At 38.2% G+C, this 27,626-nt stretch overlaps 1 protein-coding gene across 1 annotated transcript; it reads right to left on the bottom strand.

Annotated features, from left to right (window-relative positions):
• Positions 1-33: 33 nt before the first annotated feature.
• Positions 34-26,139, bottom strand: LOC137087744 (L-selectin-like). Its single transcript, XM_067452081.1, has 3 exons — positions 26,092-26,139; positions 25,634-25,999; positions 34-145 (listed from the first exon to the last, which is right to left on the bottom strand). The coding sequence occupies exons 1-3, from the start codon at positions 26,126-26,128 to the stop codon at positions 111-113; spliced, it is 438 nt and encodes a 145-aa protein (XP_067308182.1). The 5' UTR covers positions 26,129-26,139; the 3' UTR covers positions 34-110.
• Positions 26,140-27,626: the final 1,487 nt, after the last annotated feature.

Below are 27,626 nucleotides of genomic sequence, written 5' to 3'. Positions count from 1 at the left end.
GCATCACATCATTTGGTTATTTCTCTAAAAAGACACCATGTCATATTTCACTTCCTCTATATTTGTGTATTTGTCCAACTCTTTCTCCTTATTTGCATATTGACGTCTGTTCACTGGTGGGCCATCAGGGACTTCTCTGCTGGCACTGTCAAAAAATAAATAAATAAATAAATTAATAAATATATATATATATAAAATTCATTATTAAATCAATGTGTGTTTGAACTTGTCTAAATTGAAATGCTATTTATATTTAAGTTCGTTACAATTATATTTCCGGAAAGAATGTGGTTATAAATGTAATAAGTGAGAAAAAAGTGAGGAAACCGATTGCCGATTAAAATATTCAAGTAAAGTAGCATATTATTTTTTTGTTGGCAAAACAGAATTTTTTTTTACAGAAAACTTGTTGATAAAATGGGGGTGTAACGATTCATCTACTACATTGATGTATCGATTTATATTCCAATGATCCAACTACATCGATCTGCGCTCGGCAAGTTGGCTTCCAGACGTCATCAATCTAATATCGATTTAAAAGGTAATCGATCGATTGTATCGATAATAGGAAACAACGCATTTGATTTAAGCACGTCAGACTTTATATGGATGTTTTTTCTTAGCACTTTTAATGATAAAGGTGTTAAACATTACTCAGTCAACCTATACGTGACGTCAGCTGCAAGCGCCAGCAGCAGCGCAAAGAAAACAAAACACAGCGCGGACAGGATTTGTCATGACAGCGGATGACAGAGCAGAAGCCAACGAGCGAGAAACTATCAGGCCACTATTGCGGTCCAGTTTGTGGAAACGTATTTTTTTATGGTCTATGGTGGAAACACTTTGGCACTTTTGTAAAGACGGAGATGTTCTAAAGGAGTCTCTCGCTGTTTGTAGTAGTAGCAGGTTCAGCCACTGCTCATTCAACCTGAAGAGATGTTGGTTGCACTTTATTTTTGATATTAATATTGTAATATTTTTATTTTGAAAAACAAGCAGAAGTAGCAGTAGTAGTATGTTGATTGGTTGCACTTACTGTACTTTTATTGAAAATGAGAGCAGAAAAGGTTAACTTCCTGTTCATTCAACCTAAACTGTTGGTTGCACTTTATTCAAATACAATGTGAACACAATTGCCATTAATTCTTTACTTGTTTGTTTATATCCATAATTAATTGATATCTGATTCCCTTAAAAGAAACAACAGGAATCTAGGAAACTTCATCTGCACGTATTTATTTCAGTCACACTGATTAAAATTTTTGGCTAAAAAGTTACTGAATCAATTTTAAGTCACTGAATCGTTTTGGATCGAATTGTTCTAAATTAACCAATATCATCCTTGAATCGTATCGACAACCTCAAATCGTGATGCGAATCTAATCGTTGTTAAAACGAATCGTTACACCCCTATTAATGAAGTATACGTAACTTAAAATTATTAGCTTTGTTAACTTGTTATTAGTGCTCACATTACTAGGAAAATATTAGGAAACTGATTGCCTTAATTCTCAAGTAAGCTGAACTTAACACTCAATCAAGTAAGCTTAATTGCATCAAGTTGTTCTTACTTAAGCCATTCAAGTTGTGTCGACATAATTCTGTCTGTGAGCTGTGGAAGTGTACTCCCATAATGCATTGCATTACGAATAAATTAATCACAGGGCAATTGTAACTCTAATTATATAACTTAAAATAACTGTAATTATTTTTGGCTTTATTTTACCATTTTATTTGCCGTCTTTTGTCAGTATAACCCCAATAATGACAGCAAATGAACTTGTAATGGTCTTAAGTGTAAAAAAAAACTATGTTACCATTGTTGTGTCATGGTCAATTGTTGGATATTATCACAAATATAGAGGCACACAACACAATTAAAAGTTTGGCATAAGTGTTAGCAATAAAATGTTAAAAGATCATTAATTGGCATTACATTATATATATATATATATATATATATATATATATATATATATATATATATATATATATATATATATATATATATAGCGCCTTGCGAAAGTACATTTCAGGCTTCAAACATAAAGATATAAAACTGTACTTTTTTGTGAAGAATCAAGAACAAGTGGGACACAATCATGAAGTGGAACGAAATTTATTGGATATTTCAAACTTTTAACAAATCAAAAACTGAAAAATTGGCCGTGCAAAATTATTCGTCCCCTTTACTTTCAGTGCAGCAAACTCTCTCCAGAAGTTCAGTGAGGATCTCTGAATGATCCAGTGTTGACCTAAATGACTAATGATGATAAAGAGAATCCACCTGTGTGTAATCAAGTCTCCGTATAAATGCACCTGCACTGTGATAGTCTCAGAGGTCCGTTTAAAGCGCAGAGAGCATCATGAAGAACAAGGAACACACCAGGCAGGTCCGAGATACTGTTGTGGAGAAGTTTAAAGCCGGATTTGGATACAAAAAGATTTCCCAAGCTTTAAACATCCCAAGGAGCACTGTGCAAGCGATAATATTGAAATGGAAGGAGTATCAGACCACTGCAAATCTACCAAGACCTGGCCATCCCTCTAAACTTTCAGCTCATAGAAGGAGAAGACTGATCAGAGATGCAGCCAAGAGGCCCATGATCACTCTGGAGGAACTGCAGAGATCTACAGCTGAGGTGAGAGACTCTGTCCATAGGACAACAATCAGTCGTATACTGCACAAATCTGGCCTTTATGGAAGAGTGGCAAGAAGAAAGCCATTTCTTAAAGATATCCATAAAAAGTGTCGTTTAAAGTTTGCCACAAGCCACCTGGGAGAAGAAGGTGCTCTGGTCAGATGAAACCAAAATTGAACTTTTCGGCAACAATGCAAAACGTTATGTTTGGCTTAAAAGCAACACAGCTCCTCACCCTGAACACACCATCCCCACTGTCAAACATGGTGGCGGCAGCATCATGGTGTGGGCCTGCTTTTCTTCAGCTGGGACAGGGGAGATGGTTAAAATTGATGGGATGATGGATGGAGCCAAATACAGGACCATTCTGGAAGAAAACCTGATGGAGTCTGCAAAAGACCTGAGACTGGGATGGAGATTTGTCTTCCAACAAGACAATGATCCAAAACATAAAGCAAAATCTACAATGGAATGGTTCAAAAATAAACATATCCAGGTGTTAGAATGGCCAAGTCAAAGTCCAGACCTGAATCCAATCGAGAATCTGTGGAAAGAACTGAAAACTGCTGTTCACAAACACACTCCATCCAACCTCACTGAGCTCCAGCTGTTCTGGAGGAGGAATGGGCAGAAATTTCAGTCTCTCGATGTGCAAAACTGATAGAGACAGACCCCAAGAGACTTACAGCTGTAATCGCAGCAAAAGGGGGCGCTACAAAGTATTAACTTAAGGGGGCCGAATAATTTTGCACGCCCAATTTTTCAGTTTTTGATTTGTTAAAAAAGTTTGAAATATCCAATCAATTTCATTCCACTTCATGATTGTGTCCCACTTGTTTTTGATTCTTCACAAAAAATTACAGTTTTATATCTTTATGTTTGAAGCCTGAAATGTGGCAAAAGGTCGCAAAGTTCAAGGGGGCCGAATACTTTCGCAAGGCACTGTATGTGTAAGATAACAATGGGGGACGGATCAGACAATTACATGAGCACATGCTCAGAATAACAAAACCCACATGTGCACACAAGACAAGAAAGGCATGTGACACATAAATCATAAAAATGTACGAAGTCAGCTTATGTGACGCTCTCCCAAAGTATTTAATTGTATTTTCAATAACATACAAGATGACTGGAAAATGAGTGAATGCAGCTAAGAGGAACGATGACCGCAGAAGTGGAGGAAATGAGTGAAAAGTCTATTAAGAAATGCCCCGCCTCAACCTTTTGCCTCTCCACCTGTTCTTGTTTGTTTGTTTGTTTGTTTGTTTTTCCTTTGGCAAAATGGTACTCAAACCAATCAAGTAATGTTTACTTGGTTTTTCTAAGTAACAAAAGGCATAGCATGCAAATAGTTCAATTACTAAATTATTTAAAAAAAAGTAAGTTCAACAAATTATTGGTCATTAAGTAAAGTTTACTAAAAAGACTAGTAGTATAGCCTTCCGTTGAAGCTGCCATTTTCCAATGGATCATAGCTTTGACTGATGTGGGTCATCAGCCAATTAAAATTTGATGTGTAGTGATAGAACCATACTACAGTATGTGGGTCATCAGCTGTGGGAACATTGGTGGGTTGTGTGCGATCTATGTAAAATAAGGTATTGTTTTTTTCTTTGTGTGTCTTTTTCAAGGTGATTTTTTTGGAGAGAAGTACGATCATCTCAAAGGTAAGACCTACACATAAGCCGGATGGGCTGACCAAGGCCGGGAAATTATTTGTGCAGCACTTCACTGAGGGTAACTATGACCCCTAAGACCAGGGCTGAGCTGAGCCAGTGCTGATGATGGGCTGCGTTCTAGTGGGCTTTGTTGTCAAGCCGGTAGCTGACAAGCTGTGTTTTTTCTGTGTTTCTTTTGATGTTCTTTTTGGTCTGTGTTTTTGTTGTTTAAGTGAGATCATTTGTGTCAGTGAGTTGATTTTGATTAATTTCACCAGTTGCCTAAACATACAGTGTGTGACCTTTGAATACCAGACTTGGAAGGATTTACTTAAAGAGAACAATTCACCAGGCAGAGTTTTAATGCAACAACTTAACTTTTATTCTCCATAAGGCAGGGGAGAAAACTATAACTCAGGCTTTTCCTTTCCTAGGAAGCTATAAATGGCATCACGGTTATTTCTGGAAGGGAGAGGTAGAAGAGATGTCGGGTTAGTTAAGGAGGTTCAGACTACTCCCATCCTCTGCTTAGGCCTCTATTCTCCAGGATATAGTGGAATAAGATCACTCCACTGGGTGTGCAGTATTATCATACAGCATACAGCCTCTGCTCACCCTCCTTTATGTGGCTGCTAATTGCCCTCTAATCCTCTGGTAATGCTCTCCATGGTGCTGCAGGTGAATAGCACAAAAAGCACTTTGAAAACAGGGTTCATAACAGTAGTGCATACAGTGCATGACAGTATTTTGAATGTATCGGTGTGTGTGGTCTTATGGCAGCAGCATGGAGTGTGTTGATCGTTAGTCAAGGTCCTGACTGAAACCCCACGGTTCGCGTACTGCGTCTTTTTTAGTAAATATGAATATGGACCATAATTAAGGACAAATGAGGATGACGTGAGAGACTAACATTAGTGTGGATGCCACTCTTTTTATGATGTAATGAGTACATCAGTTATTATGGGAAGTGTTCCCGGTTCCAGCTAACCTAGTTAATACAGCCTAACAATCAGTCAATTGATCTGAATAATGAAATTTTAAAAAATTCTATGTGTATGCCATTGTAAAGAGATGTGATTTTAGTCTAGATTTAAACTGACAGAGTGTGTCTGCTTCCCAAACAATACTAGGAAGACTATTCCAGAGTTTAGGTATAGACTATTATAGACTAGTATAGACTATTCCACCTGCAGTTAATTTAGATATTCTAGGCATTATCAACTGGCCAGAGTTTTGAGACCGCAATGGATGCGATGGAGTATAATGTGTTAAGAGCACATTAGAGCGTGATGTCGAACAAACGTTCGATTTGGATCCGACTTTTCTTTTGAACCAAAATCCAATGTCTGACCGAGTCTACTTAATTGACCGAGTCTACTTAGTTTGATGATGGATGAGGGGAATCTTAAAATTGCAGATGCTGATGGAAAACAGTCTCAGGAGAACAGGAGAATGTACGCTGACGACTGAAGACAGATGATCAAAGACTGGTAAGTAGTACAGGTAGGTAATTCAGGCTTTTCAGTGTATACAATGACGAGACTACACGTGTGATGTGGATTATGACTGCTGATGTAGGGTGAAATAGCAAGTATAATTGCTGGCAGGTGTGGTTGATGGTGAGCAGGGAGAATTCTGGGAGGTATAGTGCTGAGGAGACAGGCATGATGAATGGAGCTTGTGACAACTATGTAGGGAAGTATGTGATTTTGAATGCAGCCACTAAGATGCCTGTGAGAAGCAAGTCAAGTCTCCTTTGGGGTAACAGAACAGATCCAGTAATCATTCATAAAATAAATTATTCAAATTCACAAAATTAAATGTTTTTATTAAACAATGTTCGGGAGGAGCTCGCTCAAATAATTGACAAAGGCGGAGAGTACTCAGCTAATCAACAAAAGAGGTTTATATATGCAGCTGTCTTTGTCGTGTGCGCTGGGAAGAAAGAACAGCAAGATCCAATTGTGAAATACAATGGTTTATTTCTCTCTTAGCACGCTGTATCAGAACAGTAAGTCTCAAGCCAGAAAGGTAGATAAGTCTCTGGTGACCACAAGGGCAGTGAGGCAGCGCAGTCCGTGAGGGGAAACCGGCAGGCACAAGAAGATCCGTGAAGCAGGGAGGCATGGGCAGACGCGGTCGGACGGAACCGGAGCGAAGCAATCCCACGAAGAACACGAACACACAGGAAACCCACAGGACACACTGCAACGATCTGACACAAGACTGAGTGAGACAGGAATATATGGGCCCAGTAATGAGGTGAAGCAGGTGAGAGTGATCGGTGCTGAGTAATCAGTGACCACGCCTCCAACAAAACCACACAACACAGACAGAATGAGACAGTAGGCTTGTTTGAGATGAGCAAAATCTGCGCAGAACCGATCACCGGTGATCAGCGCGAGATGCATGCCGGTTAGAAATGTGTCCGAGGGCGGTCCGCCTTGCTCTGATGTCATGCCGACGTATGCCAAAAATCTCTCGCGATGGCGAGGCGGACGTGTCGGATTCTGCAGTCGAGCGCAGTTGCTCTTCACCGACTGCGCTGAACGAAAGCATGATGGGAAACGACTTGCTGACGACACAGCTTAATGCTCATTTGTTTAAATAACCGTGATGTAAGGCTGCTATTTAAAATATTTGATTTTAAAACTCTGATATCATGTTTTAATGTGTATAAATTATGTGTGAATATTCCCAAACTCTCGGACAGTGCGATCTCTCTGTGGGCTATGTAATCGTTGTCATATTAATAAAAATATATAAAAACGTGTGTAAATAAAATAAAAATGCTTGATAAACAGGCCTTTCGAAAGGAAATAAATAACAAAAACTTTGGGTGTCTTGTTCATAATATTTATTTTCATATAAAAGCAACAGAACTTAAATTACATCCAGTTTATCAGCAACAGAACGCACGAGTGTGAATCCCGCGATATCTGCAACTGATCTCGCAGGTGTCTGATCCACTACAAGAGGAGAGAACTGTCTGGCTAGCCTGCTCTTTTTTCACTCCTCCCCTCACTGCAGCCGCCTAGTCTCGCCTTTATTTCAGGCAAGGCAAGGCGCATCTCAAACAAGCCTAATGAATTCATGAACCATGACAGTCTTAACTCCATTTTGTTGACAGTTTATCAGCATCCCTCCACCACCCCTTCTCCATATTTTGCTCTTTTTAGTTCTAAACCACTTACATACTCGGGTGATACTCTGGGTTCGGGCCAAAGTCCAAGCTCGAAGTCTTCCCCCCTGTCAGCACGCCAAATACACATTTAAATTTACTCTATAATTAATAAATACATTTAATAAATTTAATTTAAAATGTAAAAATAAATGTGAACTCGTGAAACAGGAGTTGTTGTAAACAAGCCAAATACATGAAAGAGGATGATTACAATGTAAAACTTTGCTTATATCACTGAAGATAATCTTAAAACATATATCAGATTAGATCCCAGATCTCCAGACTTAAAGGGGTCATATAATGCCATTTTTGTACAAGTTAATACGATTCTTTATTGTCTAAATGAAAAGTTTGTAATATACTTTAATTAAAATTGTCCTTAGTACTGGAAGAAAACACTAATTTTACCTGGTAAAAAACAGCTCTGTTTTCAACAAGCCATTTCAGTGCATACATTAAATGATAATGAGCTTTTCAGACGGTACACTAATTTCTTCTGGAGGTGCAGCAGGAACACGAATAGTTGGTACCGATCTTTTTGAAATGTCCTGCATAGGGACTCCAGAGAGAAGGGCCACCTCGGAGGCCATGCCCCAGGTGGAATGGTCCCTCACGGATATAGGTGAAGGCATGCATACAGACGCAGCCTCGGCCACGTCTGAACCATGGCATCCAACCCCAGTGAGGGTGGATGCATAAGGGAAAACCACAGTGGACAATGGGACGTCTCTTGAGACGTGAACAGATCCACTTCCACTGGGCCAAACTTTTTGCATATCGACTCCACAACCTCGAGGTCTCGACAGGATGTCTGCTCCCTGATTCTGTATCCCCGGAATATTTCACATTGCTCTGAGAGATAACAATTTGTCTTGTGACCACAGGAGAATGAGATGCGCCAATCTGCACATAGAGCGTGATCTTAACCCCACCTGGCGGTTCAGGTATGCCACGACTGCCATATTGTTTGTGCGAACCAGAACGTGGTGCCTGCAGAGTTCGGGAAAAAACTCCTCAGAGCTTTGTAGACTGCCATCATCTCCAGACAATTTATGTGCCAGGAGGAATGACGGTCCTCCCACGGACCTCTCGCAAAGCGGCCTTCCATGACCGCGCCCCAACCAGTGAGGGAGGCATTTGTTGAAACGGTTTTCCGGCAACATGATGCTCCCAGCACTGGTCCCCAGAAACCAAACTTTCTTCCATATGACTAGAGCCCAAACGCATCTGCTCATTACTGTGATCATACAGAACGGGTTCCCCTTGGGGGAAAACCCTTTGGTCTTTAGCCACCACTGTAGGGCTCTCATGTGCAACAGGCTAAAGGGAATTACGTTGGACGCTGTTGCTAAGTGCCCTAACATTTTCTGGAAGTGTTTCACAGTGATACTGTGGCCCAGCCTTATTCCTGAGACTATCGCCAGAATGGTCTCGACTCGCGCGGGAGATAACTGTGCCCGCATCGAAATCGAGTCCCATATTATCCCCAGAAAACGTGTCTTCTGAGACGGCGTCAAGACACTCTTTTTGTGTTGAGTATAAGCCCCAAGCACTGAATGTAGGCCAGAGCTACATCTAGATGTTGAACTGCCATCTCGTATGACTGTGGATTAGCCAGTCGTTGATATAATTCAGTACACGAATGCCCTGAAGTCTTAATGGAGCCAGAGCTGCATCCATGCACTTGGTGAATGTGCAAGGGGAAAGAGCTAGACCGAACAGAAGTACACGATATTGGTGCGCTTCGCCCCCGAAAGCGAACCTCAGGAACTTCCTGTGGCATGGAAGGATGGAGATATGAAAATAGGCATCTTTTAAATCTATCGTGACAAACCAGTCCTTGGGCTGGATCTGACTCCCGATGGTGGAAATGGTCAACATCTTGAACCAGAATCTCCTAAGAAACCGGTTCAGATACCTCAGATCTAAAATTGTCTGTAGCCCTCCATCCTTTTTTGGAACTATAAAGTACCGGCTGTAGAACCCGGCCTCCCTCTCCGACTGCGGAACCATTTCTATGGCTTCCTTTGCCAGCAAGTTTTACTTCTTGTTCCATTACCCGAACCCGCTCTGGCACCACTGCAGTCCATGTCACCCCGTTGAACCCCAGTCACAGGTATTTTTCGAAGCGACTGGAGCAGCACCTGTCCATGGGAAAAAGATGTGGGCCGAAGCGTCTGTGACGGCGGGATTACTACATCATTTTCCCAAGAGTGCCGCACAGGATGCAACCTCAGTTGCCCCCGCTCAGGAGGGACAGCTCTCAGAAGTTCTGCCGCAGCTAGGACTTCTTCCCAGCAGCCTTCTTAGCCAGAAAGACGCAGAGGTGGGACAAAGTCATTGTTATGCAAGTCACAAGTAAGTCTCAAGTCTTTGCCCTTGAGTCCCGAGTCAAGTCGAATCAAAGATGAGGCAAGTCTCGAGTCGAGTCAGAAGTCAAAGCCAACAAGTCTCAAGTCGGGTCCAAGAGTCACTTCAAGTCATCTTACCACAGAAATAACAATTATACAAATCATGTATGTCTGTAAGATTTGAATTTATTTAAACCTCTTTTTATACAATGACATTAAGCAAATACAGTTTTAAAAAAAACAGAAAATGTAAATTTTCACAGAAAATTATTGTATTTCAACAGCATATTGCACTAGAACAATGCACAACAGCTTCAGTCCTGTATTGTATTGACCTCATATTGCAAAACAGTTCAACTTTCAAAAAGACATGGGTCCTTTTAGTCTAAACTTAGGGCCATTATGTGAATATTGTTTAGCTTATTTTTGGTTTTAATTGGGTTTACTTTAATTATTTAATTTCTTAAATTATTTTGTTTTGCTATTCTTTTCATGCCAGCTTGCCATGGCCCCCCTAGCACCCCCTCGCGGCACCCAGGGGTCCCTGTCCCCACTTTGAAAATCACTGCTATAAAGCATATGACTTCAGTTTCTTGAGGGGAAAGGGCTTTCTAATGACTTTTGAAGCAGTGAAAATATTCTTAATATTGCATACACTGAAAATAAAATATATTATCGTATACCGTAGTGTATAATAGACAATGAATATTAACACAACAACATTGACATGAGTAAAGGGTAGTTTCAAATACAACATGTGAGGCTATAATGTATTTTCTGACATCTGTTTCATATTCTTCTCAGGTATGAAGAATACCTAGAGGTATTCTGGCTGAGGGGCCCAAAACAAGCCCAATATCATTATATTATTTATTGTCATCAGTATAATTTATGATCAATAATTTATTAATAAATAAGCCTGCAACATATTCAATTGAAATCTCTTGGAGTTTAAAAAGCAAATACAAATGGGATTTTACAAAATTCTTCAAGTTGCAATAAAGACTGTGAACAGAAGAGGTTTGGAGATGGAAAAAGAGAAAAAGTGACGTGAAGGATTATAACTCCAGTCGGAGTTATTGCACACATATAAGGAGCAGTGGTGAACAGGCACACTATAAACCGTAAAAAAGGATAAGCCCTGCATCTCAATGTGCAATCTGCTCTAAATAGTACTAAATTAACTAAACTAAACTAAATTACTAATGTCACATAGCTACTATTTAGGATTAATATGCACTTTTTTACAGTCTATGATTGGGAGTTGGGGCACAGGAAAACACTAAGGGAGCGCTGCAATATAAAGACATATTTATAATAAAATACATTCGAACCATACCTACTGTTATTATTAGTAGCCTATCCTTTGTTGTTGTTGTTGTTGTTGTTGTTTTATAAAAGCCTGTCATAATAAATAGCTTATGTTATAAAAATATTTTTAAAATTAAATTAGGTGCCTCTCCTCCCTGTTTCCTCTTCATCTCTTTACATCTCTGCTGGCTGCATTGTTTGTAAAAAATAAAAATGTATTTGTCTATTTAAGTCTACGAACTATCATTACATTTATAACGTCACATCACATGCCTGCACGTTGAACGCGATTTTTCTTCAATGAGGGGAAGGAGGCGGGATGTATGATGAGTATGATGTATGACAGTTCGACCATAAATATAAAGAAATGAAGTTGCTTGTCATATTTTCCTAACAAGCAACCACATTTTTTCAAATAATCCCCAAAAACGCGACCCGCAACTCAAGATTTTTTACCGTGACTTGCCAAAAAAAGAAGCCCAAAGTCACGTGTTATACGCGGAGTTAGTAGCTATGGATACTGTCGAATCAAACCAACGTGGGGCTACAGTGATTGAATGTCGTGCAGGCAGCGCGCGTGCTCTCTGCATGCATACAGGTGCAGTTTTTTTTCACAGATGCAGATACACTGAGAGCAGCGCGGCCGTGTGAAAAAATTGCCTCAGGTTTTCATGGGAAGTAGCAAGTCTTCTCTAGTCATAAGGCTCAAGTCCAAGTAAAGTCCCGAGTCATTGATGTTAAAGTCCAAGTCGAGTTGCAAGTCTTTGTACATTTTGTCGAGTCGAGTCCGAAGTCATCAAATTCATGACTCGAGTCTGACTCGAGTCCAAGTCACATGACTCTAGTCCACACCTCTGGAAAGACGTTCCTCAGATAGCCCTTTGGTATCAAAGACTGCTGGTGAGAGCACCGCCTTTGTTACCAGGCTCCCGGGGGAGGGGCTCTAAAAGCGACGCTCTTTTTCTGCACCTGCCGGTGCGAGGAGCTGAATGACGGCTGAGGGGCAGCCTTCCCAGGCTTTGAGAGGCGAGGGAGAAATTTGCCGGAAAGCTGCCGATTGCTTTTTCGCCTCCTGGAATCTGTCGACGATGGTGTTAACGGCGTTGCCGAACAGACCCGAAGGCGAAATCGGGGAATCTAGGAAGAGGGTTTTACCCTTCTCCTTCATCCCTGAGAGATTTAGCCATAGGTGTCTCTCCACAGTCACAATTGACGCCATGGAGCGGCCGATGGCACGGGTCGTCTCCTTGGTGATGCGGAGAGACAGATCGGCAGCTTTCCGGAGCTTTAAAATATCCTCTGGAGAGGGACCCTCGCCCTCATCTAGCTCTTTAAGGAGGTCGGCCTGGTATGCCTGCAAGATGGATAAAGTAAGCAGGGAGATACCAGCCCGCCCAGCCACCATATATGCCCTCCCCGCCAAAGCTGATGTATCTCGGCATGATTTGGTGGGCAGTACCGGGGCTTTAAGGGACGATGCCGATTCAGGCGAAATATCTTCCACACGTGGCATTGTCCCTCATGCGCCCCCAGCACATTAGAATAATCTAGTACTGGGGGATTGGATACACGCGCCGAGTATGGTTTGTTCTAAGAAAAAATGGCAAGCCCCGTCAAGGCAACTAAACCGAGAAAGAAAGCGATCATCCAGCCTACTGGGTGGCTGGATTTCATGCGTTTTTTGTGGCCAATCGATTTTTAACTTGGCCACTGCGCGGGTCAGTAACTCTACCAGCTCCTCATGGACGGGTGGATGAAGTGTTGACACATGAGCTTCACCACCCGCCTCGATATCAAAATCATCACATATATATATATATATATATATATATATATATATATATATATATATATATATATATATATATATATATATATATACACATATATATATATATATATATATATATACATATATATATATATATATATATATATATATATATATATATATATACATATATATATATATATATATATATATATATATATATATATATATATATATATATATATATACATATATATACATATATATATATATATATACATATATATACATATATATATATATATATACATATATATATATATATATATATATACATATATATATATATATATATACACATATATATATATATATATATATATATATACACATATATACACATATATACATATATATATATATATATATATATATATATATATATATATATACATATATATATATATACACATATATATATATATATATATATACACATATATACACATATATACATATATATATATATATATATATATATATATATATATATATATATATATATATATATAATAAAAAAATATATTAAAAACCTTGATTATTCTGGTTAGTCACATTGTACTGCTATTATTTTGAACAAGACTGTATATACATATACATATATATATATATATATATATATATATATATATATATATATATATATATATATATATATATATATATATATATATATATATATGTATATGTATATACAGTCTTGTTCAAAATAATAGCAGTACAATGTGACTAACCAGAATAATCAAGGTTTTTAGTATATTTTTTTATTGCTACGTGGCAAACAAATTACCAGTAGGTTCAGTAGATTGTCAGAAAACAAACAAGACCCAACATTCATGATATGCACGCTCTTAAGGCTGTGCAATTGGGCAATTAGTTGAAAGGGGTGTGTTCAAAAAAATAGCAGTGTCTACCTTTGACTGTACAAACTCAAAACTATTTTGTACAAAAATTTTTTTTTCTGGGATTTAGCAATCCTGTGAATCACTAAACTAATATTTAGTTGTATGACCACAGTTTTTTAAAACTGCTTGACATCTGTGTGGCATGGAGTCAACCAACTTGTGGCACCTCTCAGCTGTTATTCCACTCCATGATTCTTTAACAACATTCCACAATTTATTCACATTTCTTGGTTTTGCTTCAGAAACAGCATTTTTGATATCACCCCACAAGTTCTCAATTGGGTTAAGGTCTGGAGATTGGGCTGGCCACTCCATAACATTAATTTTGTTGGTTTGGAACCAAGACTTTGCCCGTTTACTAGTGTGTTTTGGGTCATTGTCTTGTTGAAACAACCGTTTCAAGGGCATGTCCTATTCAGCATAGGGCAACATGACCTCTTCAAGTATTTTAACATATGCAAACTGATCCATGATCCCTGGTATGCGATAAATAGGCCCAACACCATAGTAGGAGAAACATGCCCATATCATGATGCTTGCACCTCCATGCTTCACTGTCTTCACTGTGTACTGTGGCTTGAATTCAGAGTTTGGGGGTCGTCTCACAAACTGCCTGTGGCCCTTGGACCCAAAAAGAACAATTTTACTCTCATCAGTCCACAAAATGTTGCTCCATTTATCTTTAGGCCAGTTGATGTGTTCTTTGGCAAATTGTAACCTCTTCTGAACATGCCTTTTTTTTAACAGAGGGACTTTGCGGGGGATTCTTGAAAATAGATTAGCTTCACACAGACGTCTTCTAACTGTCACAGTACTTACAGGTAACTCCAGACTGTCTTTGATCATCCTGGAGGTGATCATTGGCTGAGCCTTTGCCATTCTGGTTATTCTTCTATCCATTTTGATGGTTGTCTTCCGTTTTCTTCCACGTCTCTCTGGTTTTGCTCTCCATTTTAAGGCATTGGAGATCATTTTAGCTGAACAGCCTATCATTTTTTGCACCTCTTTATAGGTTTTCCCCTCTCAAATCAACTTTTTAATCAAAGTACGCTGTTCTTCTGAACAATGTCTTGAACGACCCATTTTCCTCAGCTTTCAAATGCATGTTCAACAAGTGTTGGCTTCATCCTTAAATAGGGGCCACCTGATTCACACCTGTTTCTTCACAAAATTGATGACCTCAGTGATTGAATGCCACACTGCTATTTTTTTGAACACACCCCTTTCAACTAATTCAACTAATTGCCCAATTGCTGGGTCTCATTTGTTTTCTGAGAATCTACTGAACCTACTGGTAACTTGTTTGCCACGTAGCAATAAAAAAATATACGAAAAACCTTGATTATTCTGGTTAGTCACATTGTACTGCTATTATTTTGAACAAGACTGTATATATACATATACGTATATATATATATATATATATATATATATATATATACATAAACATATATATATATATATATATACATATATACATATATATATATATATATATATATATATATATATATATATATATATATATATATATATATATATATATATATATATATATATATATATATATATATATATATATATATATATATATATATATATATATATGACAAACAACAATAAATAAACAATTCACACAGAGCGCTGACGCTACTATGCGCCGGTCTCCCCTGTATAGCTTCCGGGTATGCCATTACATCTACGTCCTTACGTAACACCAATAAGGATTGGACTAGTTTCATTTATACTTCTTTTATCTGGTTTTGTGTGAACTAAACTACCCACTAATGAGCGGATTGATGAGGGTTGAGTTCATTAGTGAAGACAGGTGATACTGGTCACTAAGGCCCTGTCCACATGAACACAGGTATTTTCAAAACAGCTGCTCTTTCTACACGGTTTGGTTATTTGTCCACACGCAAATGCTGCATCCAGTTACTGAAACCGGACTTCAGCGCTGTCGTGTAGATGGTGAAACCGGAGATTGCGAAGTCGAAGTGTGTGTCAGGTTTGGTTATGTTTGACGTCAGGTTGTGTGTCGTTATGTCTTTTGTTTATGTGAGTCGAGTCTATGCAATGGCAGACATAGCTTTTAATAACTCTGCTAACAGCGCTTATCACATGTGCAGTATAGCCTACAGATACATGCGCGGTTATCTCATTGTATTGCAGAACAGAGACGCCAGAATGCATTAATACAAAATAGTAAGGCAAGTGTTTGAAGCTATTACAGTCCACTTGGGCCCTGCCCCTGTGTATATACAGTTACCTGTCACTTTCACCGAGCCCATGGCATCCCGCTGTTTATTGGTGCTGTGGATGGGACACATGGATATCAGGCAGACAATCATAGCGTATTTTCATGTGGACAGATTTGATTTAAACCGTGCTTGTGTGGACGCGATTGTTTTTAAAAAAGGAGGAGGAAAAACTCTGGTTATAAAAATAAGTGTGGCCTAGGCCGAATAGCCTTTACAAACCCTCCATTTGAGGCTCCATACACCCTATTCATTTTTCCAAAGGACATCCTTAGATTTTTAATGACCACAGAGAGTCAGGACCTTAGTTTAACATCTCATCTGAAGGACTGGGTTCATTTAATTTATAATGTTAGTAAAGGTTAATAAACTTTCATTATCCACTGAAATAATAACATCTACTTCAGAATAAATGTCTTTTTATTTCCTCTGAATACTTGATTGTGATTGGCTGGAATGCAGACATTAAAACATTGTTTATTTTAATTTAGAATTAATCTCTTTGTGAAAATTCTTATATAGTTTTGTTTACTGTGTGCAGGCTGTCTGTTTCTTTGTTTATGAGATATGAATATGTTTGCATGTAAACACATCCTCATCACTCATTTGTTTGTCACGCCACATTTAGACGTTCAGGATGGACAATATTTACATCTCTGACATGAAACTGAAGGATAAAAAGATGCAATCAAATCATTTTTTTACTTGAAATAAGTCTGATCCTGATTTAAAAAAGCAACTTTTTAACCTCTTTTAATAATCCATTTCAAAACCTGATGTCTTTTTTACACATGCCATCTAAACAAATAAAAAATGGACTTCATTCAATGAATCTAAGAGTCAAAAGCTGAGGAGGGATAACAATAAAAAGAGGGTTAAGCATATCTTTTCTAAAACATGTTCAAAGTTTAAATGTGTGTGTGGTGATTTAAGGTCTGAATGAACACAAGCATCTGAATAAAGGTCTCCTAATATTGAACATATGACAATTTCTTCTATATAAATACTTTAACCCATAACTCACATTTAATTTAGGAAATTAAACATCAGAAAATTAACATTGAAGCACTTTTTAAAAAAAATATTCTCTTTGAGAAAATGCTTATTTAGCTTTGTGTCATATTCCTGCTGTTTATTGTTTGTTTTGTTGCTGTTTATAAAATATGAACACATTTGCATGTAAACACATCCTCATCACTCATTTGTTTATGTCACGCTACATTTAGATGTTCAGGATGGATTATATTTACGTCCCTGACATGAAACAGGAGAAACAGTGTGTTATTGTGTTACCATCTCGTCAGGTATTTCCAAACTTTTCAGGAGGCATTCATAAAGTAAACAAAATATTGGTTTATTCAAGGAGGAAAAAATCATAACTTATACAAGGGTCAAATCAAATTAAATAAATAACTAAATGCCAGGAAAAAGCAAAGTGAGCTCTGGGTCTCTGATGTTCTACGACCGGGATCCCTCACCGGAACGGTCTCACCATCGAAACCAAACGTCCCCAGTTACGACTGTAACCTTAGTTCCCTGAGAACAGGGAACGAGATGCTGCGTCAGCTTGACGCTATGGGGAACGCCTTCAGCGTGACCGGTGTCTGAGCTACTATCAAATCACAGCAATCCTATTGACCGGCAACAGCCTATGATGTCATCAAGGTGCGACCAGGAAGTATATAAGGGCGCCTTGCAAACATGACACCAACTTCTTCGTCTGAAGGGACTTTTCGCAGGCAGGCCCCGAGGCATGGCAAAGTGACGCAGCGTCTCGTTCCCTGTTCTCAGGGAACTAAGGTTACAGTCATAACCGTGGACATTCCCTTTCACGGTTTCACCTCAGCCTTTTCAACTCTACTTGTGTCTCTGTTCTAAATAGCATAGCACCACTAAAGCTTAAAAATCATAAGCCAGTGCCAGTTCCTTGGCACAACGAAACAACACACTCTCTCAGACAGGCCTGCAGACATTCCGAGCACAAGTGAAAAAAGGACAAATTGACGATTACTTATGAAATTAGTTCTTATGAATTCTCTTACTATGTTCCAGAGGGCAGCCAAGGCTGCAAAATGCAAATATCTGTCTGATATTATGACTAAAAATCAGAATAGACCTTGTGTTCTTTTTTCCACTATTGACTTAAATCCACCTGTTAAACTGTTTCCTGAGCCCTCTGTTTCCCTCTGTGAAAGTTTCGGAATGTTTTTCACGAATAAGGTCTCCACAATCAGATTTCAGATACCTCTTAATGGTTATAATCTGCCTGATGCTCCCTTACACTCCTCTATGTGGTCTTTGTTTGAGCCACTTAACTTGCTTTCCTGTAAGAAAATTGTGGATCATCTTAAGCCCACATTATGCCCTCAGTACATTATTCCTCCATATTTCCTTAAAAGTATTATGGATGCAGTTGGTCCGGGACTGTTAGCAGTAATTAATAAATGCTTGCTCACTGGCACTGTTCCAGTCTGCCTTAAACATGCTGTTGTAACGCCGTATCTTAAAAAACCCAATCTTGATCCGTCATCTCTCTCTAATTTTAGGCCCATCTCTAACTTGCCTTTTATCTAAAAGATCATGGAAAAAGCTGTGCTTGCTCAATTGCAATCTTTCTTGTCTGTCAATTCTAGCAATGAAGTTTTCAATCAGGTTTTAAAACTCTACATAGCACTGAATCAGCTCTTTTAACCTGTGTTTTTATTACACAACAGATTCAGGAAAATCAATGGCTCTGGTCCTCCTGGATCTTAGTGCTGGATTTGACTTAGTTGACCACAACATACTACTGTCACATTTAGAGTCTTGTGTGGGACTTTGTGATACTGTATTAAAGTGGTTTGGCTCTTATCTGACTAATACATGTTTCGCTGTTAACCTGGGGTGTTCTTCATCCTCCAACATACCTCTTGGGTGTGGTGTCCCACAGGGATCTATTCTTGGACCTGTGCGGGTTCTCCCTGTATTTGCTTCCCCCTGGCTTCTATTTTTGAAAAATATGGTGTCTCCTTCCATCTGTATGCCGATGATACTCAAATCTACCTTCCCTTACAGCACAATAACAAATTTTCTCTTTAGCCTTTTTTACATTGCCTTATTGAACTAAAGGTATGGCTTTCAAGCAATTTCTTACTTTTAAATGAAAATAAAACAGAAATTATTATGTTTGGCCCTAGGGAAACCAGCACCTTTGATTTTGATCTCGGAATTCTTACTCCGTATAATACACAGTGTGCCAAGAATCTTGGCATCCTTTTTGACTCCAGCTTAAAATTTGACAAGCAGATCACTGCTGTTGTCAAATCATGCTTTTATCAACTTCGCCTTCTCAATAAGGTTAAACCCTTTTTATCAAGGAGCAATTTTGAAATTGCTATCCATGCTTTTGTAACATCGCGGCTTGACTATTGTAACTCGCTGTACTATGGTATCTCTCAGGGCCTCCATCTCTCATCTGCAGTGGGTCCAAAACGCTGCTGCTAGACTGCTTGACAGGAAAATAAAATATGATCACCTATTTTAATGTCTCTGCATTGGCTCCCTGTCAAGTATAGGATTGACTTTAAAATTGTGTTATTTGTTTATAAAGCCCTGAATGACCTTGCCCCTCGCTATCTTACTGAACTATTAGTTCCGTATAGCCTGACACGAGACTTGAGATCAAGTGATCATGGCCTACGGACAGTACCTAGAGTTAGACTTAAAAATCGTGATGATCGTGCTTTCGCTACTGCTGGATCCAATCTCTGGAATAGCCTTCCTCCCTATATTAGAGTCGATCCTTCTCTCAGTACGTTTAAATCTTATCTTAAAGGTGGGTGAAACACTCCGGAATCTCCGAAAAGTCTTTAGTTTTATTATATTTATAAAAGAAATATAGGCTGTACCGAGTCTTTCTGGAAAAAAACAGAGCGCCTGGAGGCGTATCGAGTGGGCGGAGCTAAAGAATGACGAATGCGCACAAAGCGGTGACGTCCTCAAGCGTGGAGAAGCCCATGGCTATCGATCAGATTCAGCTAATAGATATATGATCCAGAATCAGATCCGGAGGCTGAAATAAATTGAACAGGAGAAACAGCAACATCAGGATGTCTGTCTCTGTGGTATGGACTGCATTTAGTGGCCTGTCAACATTTCTCTGTGTTTACTCGCAGTTTATGAGGACATGATTCGGTTTATGGACTATTGTATGTGACTAAACCTTAGCAGTAGCAAGCAAAACAGTTTTGCACGTCAGACTACTGTAACGTTATACAGAGAACAACAATGAAGACCGTTAGCGCATTTGAATGACGAAGCACGCGATCGTGTCGTTTACTGATGTTTACTCACGCGACGGTAGCCAATAGCAGAGACATTTGAAGCAGTTTTACTCACCGGCTGCTTCCAAAGCAGGACCGAACCTTTATCGATGGGACCGCTCCGTCAAAAACACACTTCTTTGGTATGATTTGGTGAAGTCCTGTGACAGCAGTCACCGTCGAGATCTGTGATGTTGTGCCGCTTCCCGTCATTTCTGCGGTCAAATCGGTTCAAATGCAGCGCTGCCTTCCCGGAATGCTGTGCTGAAGCGTTGAAGTCGCTTGACGTCACCCATAGGAATAAAGTGGAGCGCGGCGCAGACTATAACGACAGAAGTGTTCACGGAGGAGTGGATCTGCAGCTGAGCGAGTGTTTATGAGCGTGCATTTGCTCTCTCGCTCTAGTCGCTCTAGTGCCATTTTTGTACAAGTTAATATGATTCTTTAGTGTCTAAATGAAAACTTTGTAATATACTTTAATTAAAAAGTATCATTAGTATTGTAAGAAAACACTCATTTTACCTGGTCAAAAACAGCTCTGTTTTCAGCAAGCCGTTCTCGTGCATACGGCTTTAAATGCTAATGAGCTTTGCTCACTCCACCCCTCTGTTCTGTGGGGTGCTTTCACTCTCTCACACACATAAGGAGTAGTGGTGGGAAGTTCGGATCATTTTACTGACTCTGATCTTTGAGTCTCGTTCAGCAAAATGAACGAATCTTTTTTCGAGTCATTTCGAGTCATTTCGTTCATTTCACCAAAATGACATGTTAAATAGCCCAACACATCTAGTACTTATGAAAATGTTGATTACATTTTAAAACTACATACAAATAAACTATAGGGTACAGCAACCAAAGCCAAATTATAAGAAACTGAAATGTTTAATTAATTGATTAGTTGTTGGGTCAGGGCAGGCTATTGCAGTTTCTCTGTTAGTTCACCTCACCTCCTGATCCAAAACATTCTTTCTCTTGCAACTTCATATTTATCACGTTTATTCTCCACCTCTTGTGTCTTCGAGCTCCTCGAGACGTTAGCTGTCGACTCGTCTGTGTCTGACTCTGATCAGATCTGGGGGCTGGGCCGCCCGGACCGTGCGTGACACAGGTCCGGAAACAAAAATGATTAGTTCTTACGAGTCTTTCAGGTTTGAGTCTTTCGTTCTTCCTGTTAGTCCCATAGAGTCTATGCTTTCAATAACGGAAACAGAAAAGATTAGTTCTTTTGATCGAGTCTCGGGTTTGAGTCGTTCGTTCTTTTGTCACGTGACTTGTCACCGTGTATAGAACACAAGTTCACAACCTTTTTAGTAAAAAGCACGTAGTTATTTATTTTATTTTTTATATTATTCTCAGTTAATATCAGACATATACAAATATGGGAAATATATTGACTATTCAAGTCTAACATCACAAATTCAATTAGACTAATTTTGAATCAACTGTGTGTGTGTGTGTGTGTGTGTGTGTGTGTGTGTGTGTGTATATATATATATATATATATATATATATATGTATATATATATATACACACACATATATATATATACACACACACACACACACACACACACACACACACACACACACACACAGCATGTGACTGACAGCAAGAACGAAAGACTCAAACTCGAGACTCAAAAGAACTAATCATTCGGAGATTCAGAGCTCATTCAGAGGCCATATGTTGCGTAATGCGCATGCGCGGTCAACACAAAATGAACGAATCACTATCTGAGACAACTCGGTAGTCCCGAGTCATAATAAAGATTCGTTCAAAATGAACGAATCGTTCATGAACGACACATCACTAATAAGGAGTGTTGCCGTTGACAACAGTAGAGCCAAAAGAATGGCGAAGCCAGTCTCTGAGGAGATCTGTGCAACTTTAGCAATATGAACCGGTGTCTGACAATGGGACAAGACAACAGCTCCAACGAAATTCAACAATTAAGGCTAAACAGGACGTTTCTGAATGGTTGCTTAACGTAATGTCACTGATCTGTCTGTATGAAAAGGCAGGGTAACGTTAGCGATGAATGCTATGTGTTTACTGATGTTTACATTAGTTCTTTGACAGATTGATGTTACAGCTAATGCCAATAAAAACGTTTTTTTCTGTAAATTTTGGCTTGTCAGTGATGCTTAACGTTATCAATGCAGTGTAATAACTGTTACAACACGATTTATTAATTTATTAAAACAAAACTCAGCCACTGCGTCTTGAGCGGTTTGGATTTAGGAACATCAGAATGACTGCTGTGTTCATTATTACACCCAAGAACAGAACACCACAATCGCTTAGACTCCATTCTGCTCCAGCCTATTGACAATGGCGGACTGTGACAGAACTCGCTCAGGGCGGGTCTGAGATGAAACTGCTTGTCAATCAACAGTCATGGGAGGGGTGTCGGGTCCTGTGACGGCTCGATTTGAGACAGGTGAAAACATAATAATAATAATAATAATAATAATAATAACTTTATTTTATATAGCGCTTTTAAAAGTAAATTCTCAGAGCACTTCACATTAGTAAAATCAAGACAGATAAAACAGGGATGGTAAACACAATAAAAAAAATTACATAATACAATAAAATAATACAAAAATAAAAAATAAATTAATTAAAAATTAAAAATAAATAAAATAATAATAATAATAATAAATAATAAAAAAATAAAATAAAATAAAAAAAATAAAAAAATCCAAGACATAGCAAACTCATAAAATACATCTCTTAACCAACCACAGGAAATCCCCTTTCACCCGAATGCTTCCTTAAAATAATACGTTTTAAGTAAGGATTTAAACATATTCAAGGATGGTGCATTTCTAATGTTGGCAGGCAGATAATTCCATAATTTAGGGGCAACTGAAGAGAACGCCCTATCACCCATTTTTTTTTGGTGCATTACCGGAACAACTAAAAGACCAGCGTCGGCCGAGCGTAGATTACGTGTAGGAATGTAAGGTGTTAAAAGCTCAGAAAGATATTGAGGAGCAAGTCCATTTAATGCCTTGTATGTCAGAATAAGGATCTTAAAATCAACACGAAACTTCACCGGTAGCCAGTGCAAGGTCTCTAAAATAGGTTTTATATGATCTCTATGTCTTGTCCTAGTCAGAATACGTGCAGCAGAATTTTGTACCCATTGAAGCTTGTGCAGAATAGATTTTGATGCACCTGCTAACAAGGCATTACAGTAATCAATTCTGGAGAAACCAGAGTATTTATTAATTTTTCAGCTACAGGAAAAGACAGCATGGACCGTAATCTGGATATATTTCTGAGATGGAAGAAAGAAACTTTAACAGTATTACGTACATGAAGTTCAAATGTTAGATTAGAATCGAAAATTACTCCCAGATTTTTTAATTTAGATTGCAACTGTATAACAGAGCCATCCACCTGCAAGGCTCCCGGTTTCACTCTGCGTAACTGGTAGGGCGAACCAATAAGCAACACTTCTGTCTTATCACTATTTAGACATAGAAAATTTGCAGACATCCAATTCTCTATATCTGTGATACAGTCAGAAAGATGTGCAGCAGCCAAAGTAACATCAGAATTTGAGTGAATGTATATCTGGGTGTCATCAGCATAAAAATGGAAATCGAGACCAAGAGACCTCAAAAGTTGGCCAAGAGGAAAAATATAAAGGCTAAAAAGTAAAGGACCTAAAATTGAACCCTGAGGTACACCATATTTTACCAAGCCAACCTCAGATCTGCAGCCACCCAGCACAACGAATTGTTTGCGATCTGAAAAATAAGACTTAAACCAGCTCAGAGCGGAGTCAGATACACCAAAGACAGACTTTAGACGAGAAAGTAAGGTACAATGATCAATAGTGTCAAAAGCGGCACTGAGATCAAGCAAAATCAATATTGATAAGTGTCCAGCATCGGAAGCCATCAATAAGGAGATTAAAAAAAAAAAAACACTGGATGGATTTTTATCATTATAGGATGGTTGTGTACAGGCACGGCCAACACACATTTCCATAAAATCAACTTGTAAAAGTGCATGTACCATTATATGACCCCTTTAAGACATTTATTTGCATTGGCTTTTAACACTGCTTAGTATGCTAGCTTGGCTTTCCTTGTTTATTATTGATTGTTTATTTGTGTGCATGTTTTTGTTCTTTTACTTCTTTATTTCCTTGTTTTACTTTGTTTTCTTTTAAACCTTGTACAGCACTTTGGTCAACCTTGATTGTGTTTAAATGTGCTCTATAAATAAACATTGATTGATTGATAAATGTAGATTTGAAAAGCTTGGTTCTGATGGTCAAATTGAATGTAGCTATTAACGTTAGCTGAAGTGCTGTTAAAATTACATTTTGTATCAGAAATACAACTGCCACAAAAGTAAAAAGTTAAGTAAATACAGATCTTACCTGGAGTAAAAAAAATAATGAGAGATGTACATATATATATATATATATATATATATATATATATATATATATATATATATATATATATATATATATATATATATTTGTCAACTTTGAAAACAATTTTGAAAACATTAAAATGATAAATGCATACGCTAAATATTTAATATATTGCATTATATATGTATTATTAAGAAAAATTAAGAGAAATCCATGTTAAGTGGTCTCTTAATTTTTTCCACGCTGTATATTGCATAAATACACTAAAACTTCACTAAAAGTATGCTTGTGTTTAGCATATTTCTTAAAAGTATATTTAAGCATGTACTTAAAATATACTTTTTTATAAATATATTAAAATGCAATTCAGTATATTTTTAATGCACTTCAAATAAGTATGTTGGAAATACAAATGTATTATAAGCATAATACCTGCATTTAAAGTATATTTTTAATACATTAAATACCGCACCTTTTCCACCTGGGATATGTTGAAATTGTATACATTCATTAATTCATTACAATTTATGTTGGTCAAAACAATAATTTGATATTTTTTAATTTATAATTTACAGTTTAGATTTCAGCTGAAGAAAAAAAAAATCTAGGCAATGGCAAATTCCCACAGTTATCAACAACAAAAGATTATCACTGCATTCTCCCATATATTTATGACCACAATAAACAGTAGCAGCACTTCATTTTGCAATCCTTTTTTTTTTTTTTTTTTTGCAATTTATGGTTTCATAAATTAATGTTATTGTCATTGTATGGATCTTCACTTACTGTTGTTAGATGAACTGCAGATTAAAGAAAGGCTGTCACTACATCCCCCATCATGCCATTCTCCATTTCTCATAAAAGCACACTCGTCTGTGCCATCAGGTTGTCCAGATCCCCAGTTCAGATAGAGCGCAGGATCACCTGAAGACCACTGCCATTTATTAACACTCGTCTTCTGCAGCCCAATCCAGACATACAGACCTCCTCCACCAGTCACACTCTTCTTCAGCTCGTTCATGTCGTTCATGTTGTCAACGGTGGCCAGATCTGTGTAATTCTCTCTGCAGTATCTCTGAGCTTCAGTCCAGTTCTTCCCCTCGTTTATAAAGTGATACTGACGCTGAACACATTCAGATACGGAGCAGAGAGCTGTGAAAGAGAGGGTTTGATTTAATGCTTTTCATAACAGGGTCAAACCTGATGAAACTATAAACCAGAAATAAAACTACAAACACACTCACCAATGAGAAGAAGAACCAAATATAGAGTTTGCTCCATTTCTGAGGAAGAAACACATTGAAAAACTCAGAAATCAAACTGTTGATCTGTAATTTACAGCTTTGTCCCCGTTATGATGAAATCACAGGACCGGATACCAGTTGCCATGTCAAAAAGCTCTTTTATTGTCATATGTATCAGGCATAGGAGAGAAACTTGTTGTCGTCATGCCAGCTGCATGTTTCCCTGTTTCCGTTTTCTCTGTTTCTCTGGGGCAGTGCATTTACAGTGAGCATTATATACCACTGACAAAAGGATTTACAATTCCTTACAAGGTAGCAAAACTTGCATCCTATGGTTAAAATAGAATGTATACTTCATGCATACACATGTGTTCCATCAGTCAATGATACGTCACTAATGCCACGTGTTACAATGTATGCATTCCTGTATGGGCAAAATTATCTCTTCCTCCCCTGTGTCTGCCATATGATTCCAATGTATGTTCATGCAGTATATACATAACTCTCTCATGCATTTAAACTTCACAAACACATTATACATCCATTTATGAATAAAATAATATTAAAATAATAAAATAATATTAAAATAATAAATTTCCAGTCTACAGTCCCCCCTTTGGAACTACCGACCGTCAGTTCCACACCATCATCACCACCTAATAGAGTGATAGTGAGGAGAGAAAAGGCAAACCAAAAACAAAGGACATACAAAGGACAGAAGAATAGAAACATAAGGAATTGGGAATAAAACTAAACAAAACAAAATTAAATTACCCCACCCGTGATATGTTCCCGCATTCTATGTGTGTGATTATGTCTATGTGCATGTATTTAAAATGAACCCCAGTCATTTAAAGGAAAGTAAAAACTAATGAATCTTCACCAGTGCCTGGACTCGTTCGGGCCCTGAACTCCTCCAGTTCCTGGTCAAAATAACAAACAAACATAAATGTTGATGTTAAAAAGTCCTATCCCTTGGGGTTGTGAATCAGTAAACAGGCGTTGATTGTTTATAAGGTTGTGTTCTGTAAGTGGTGCAGTGTGTAAAATATAATAACTTGCAACCATCTCTAATCAATGTCAATGGAATTGATTCCTGAAATGGAAGCAGAAGAATCATTAATATCACTCCTTGTTACCCAGTCTTTAAAAGTAATGGATGAACATTGCTCAGTTTCAGGCCATAAGCTATCGCTATCATTTTGTTCATTCACTAGACAAGGTTTAACTTGTGACCAATGATACCATCTATCTGTTCCTACACCCTTCCCTTTAAGGCACACACTTGTATCTGTTGTTAGAAGTATCTCATATGGTCCTTCCCACCTAGGCTCTAAACCTTTCCTAGCAATTCTTTTGACCATAACAAAACTGCCTAACTCAGGAATGTGTTGAATGTCAGTAGTGGTGTGTTTTTCATCCCACTGCTGCTGAGCTTCTCGCACTTTCTGAGTGTTTTCTTTGGTAGCTTTGTCCAGCATAGTGAGATATCGTCGTAACTTTTCTTGGAACAAAGTTGAATCTCCTCCTGTTCC

The sequence above is a fragment of the Pseudorasbora parva genome, chromosome 1 (assembly GCF_024679245.1).
Source record: "Pseudorasbora parva isolate DD20220531a chromosome 1, ASM2467924v1, whole genome shotgun sequence".
Lineage (NCBI taxonomy): Eukaryota > Metazoa > Chordata > Actinopteri > Cypriniformes > Gobionidae > Pseudorasbora > Pseudorasbora parva.
The sequence above is the reverse complement of the archived record's forward strand: the minus strand, read 5'-3'. Positions and strand labels throughout refer to the sequence as shown.

What these genes read in the sequence shown, in the direction of transcription:
- LOC137087744 (XM_067452081.1), bottom strand. Translation starts at nt 26,128, where the DNA reads ATGGAGCAAACTCTATATTTGGTTCTTCTTCTCATTG. An exon ending in TTTGGTTCTTCTTCTCATTG is followed by an intron (nt 26,000 to 26,091) that starts GTGAGTGTGTTT and finishes TCTCTTTCACAG; the next exon opens with CTCTCTGCTCCGTATCTGAA. An exon ending in CTGCAGTTCATCTAACAACA is followed by an intron (nt 146 to 25,633) that starts GTAAGTGAAGAT and finishes ATTTTTTGACAG; the next exon opens with TGCCAGCAGAGAAGTCCCTG.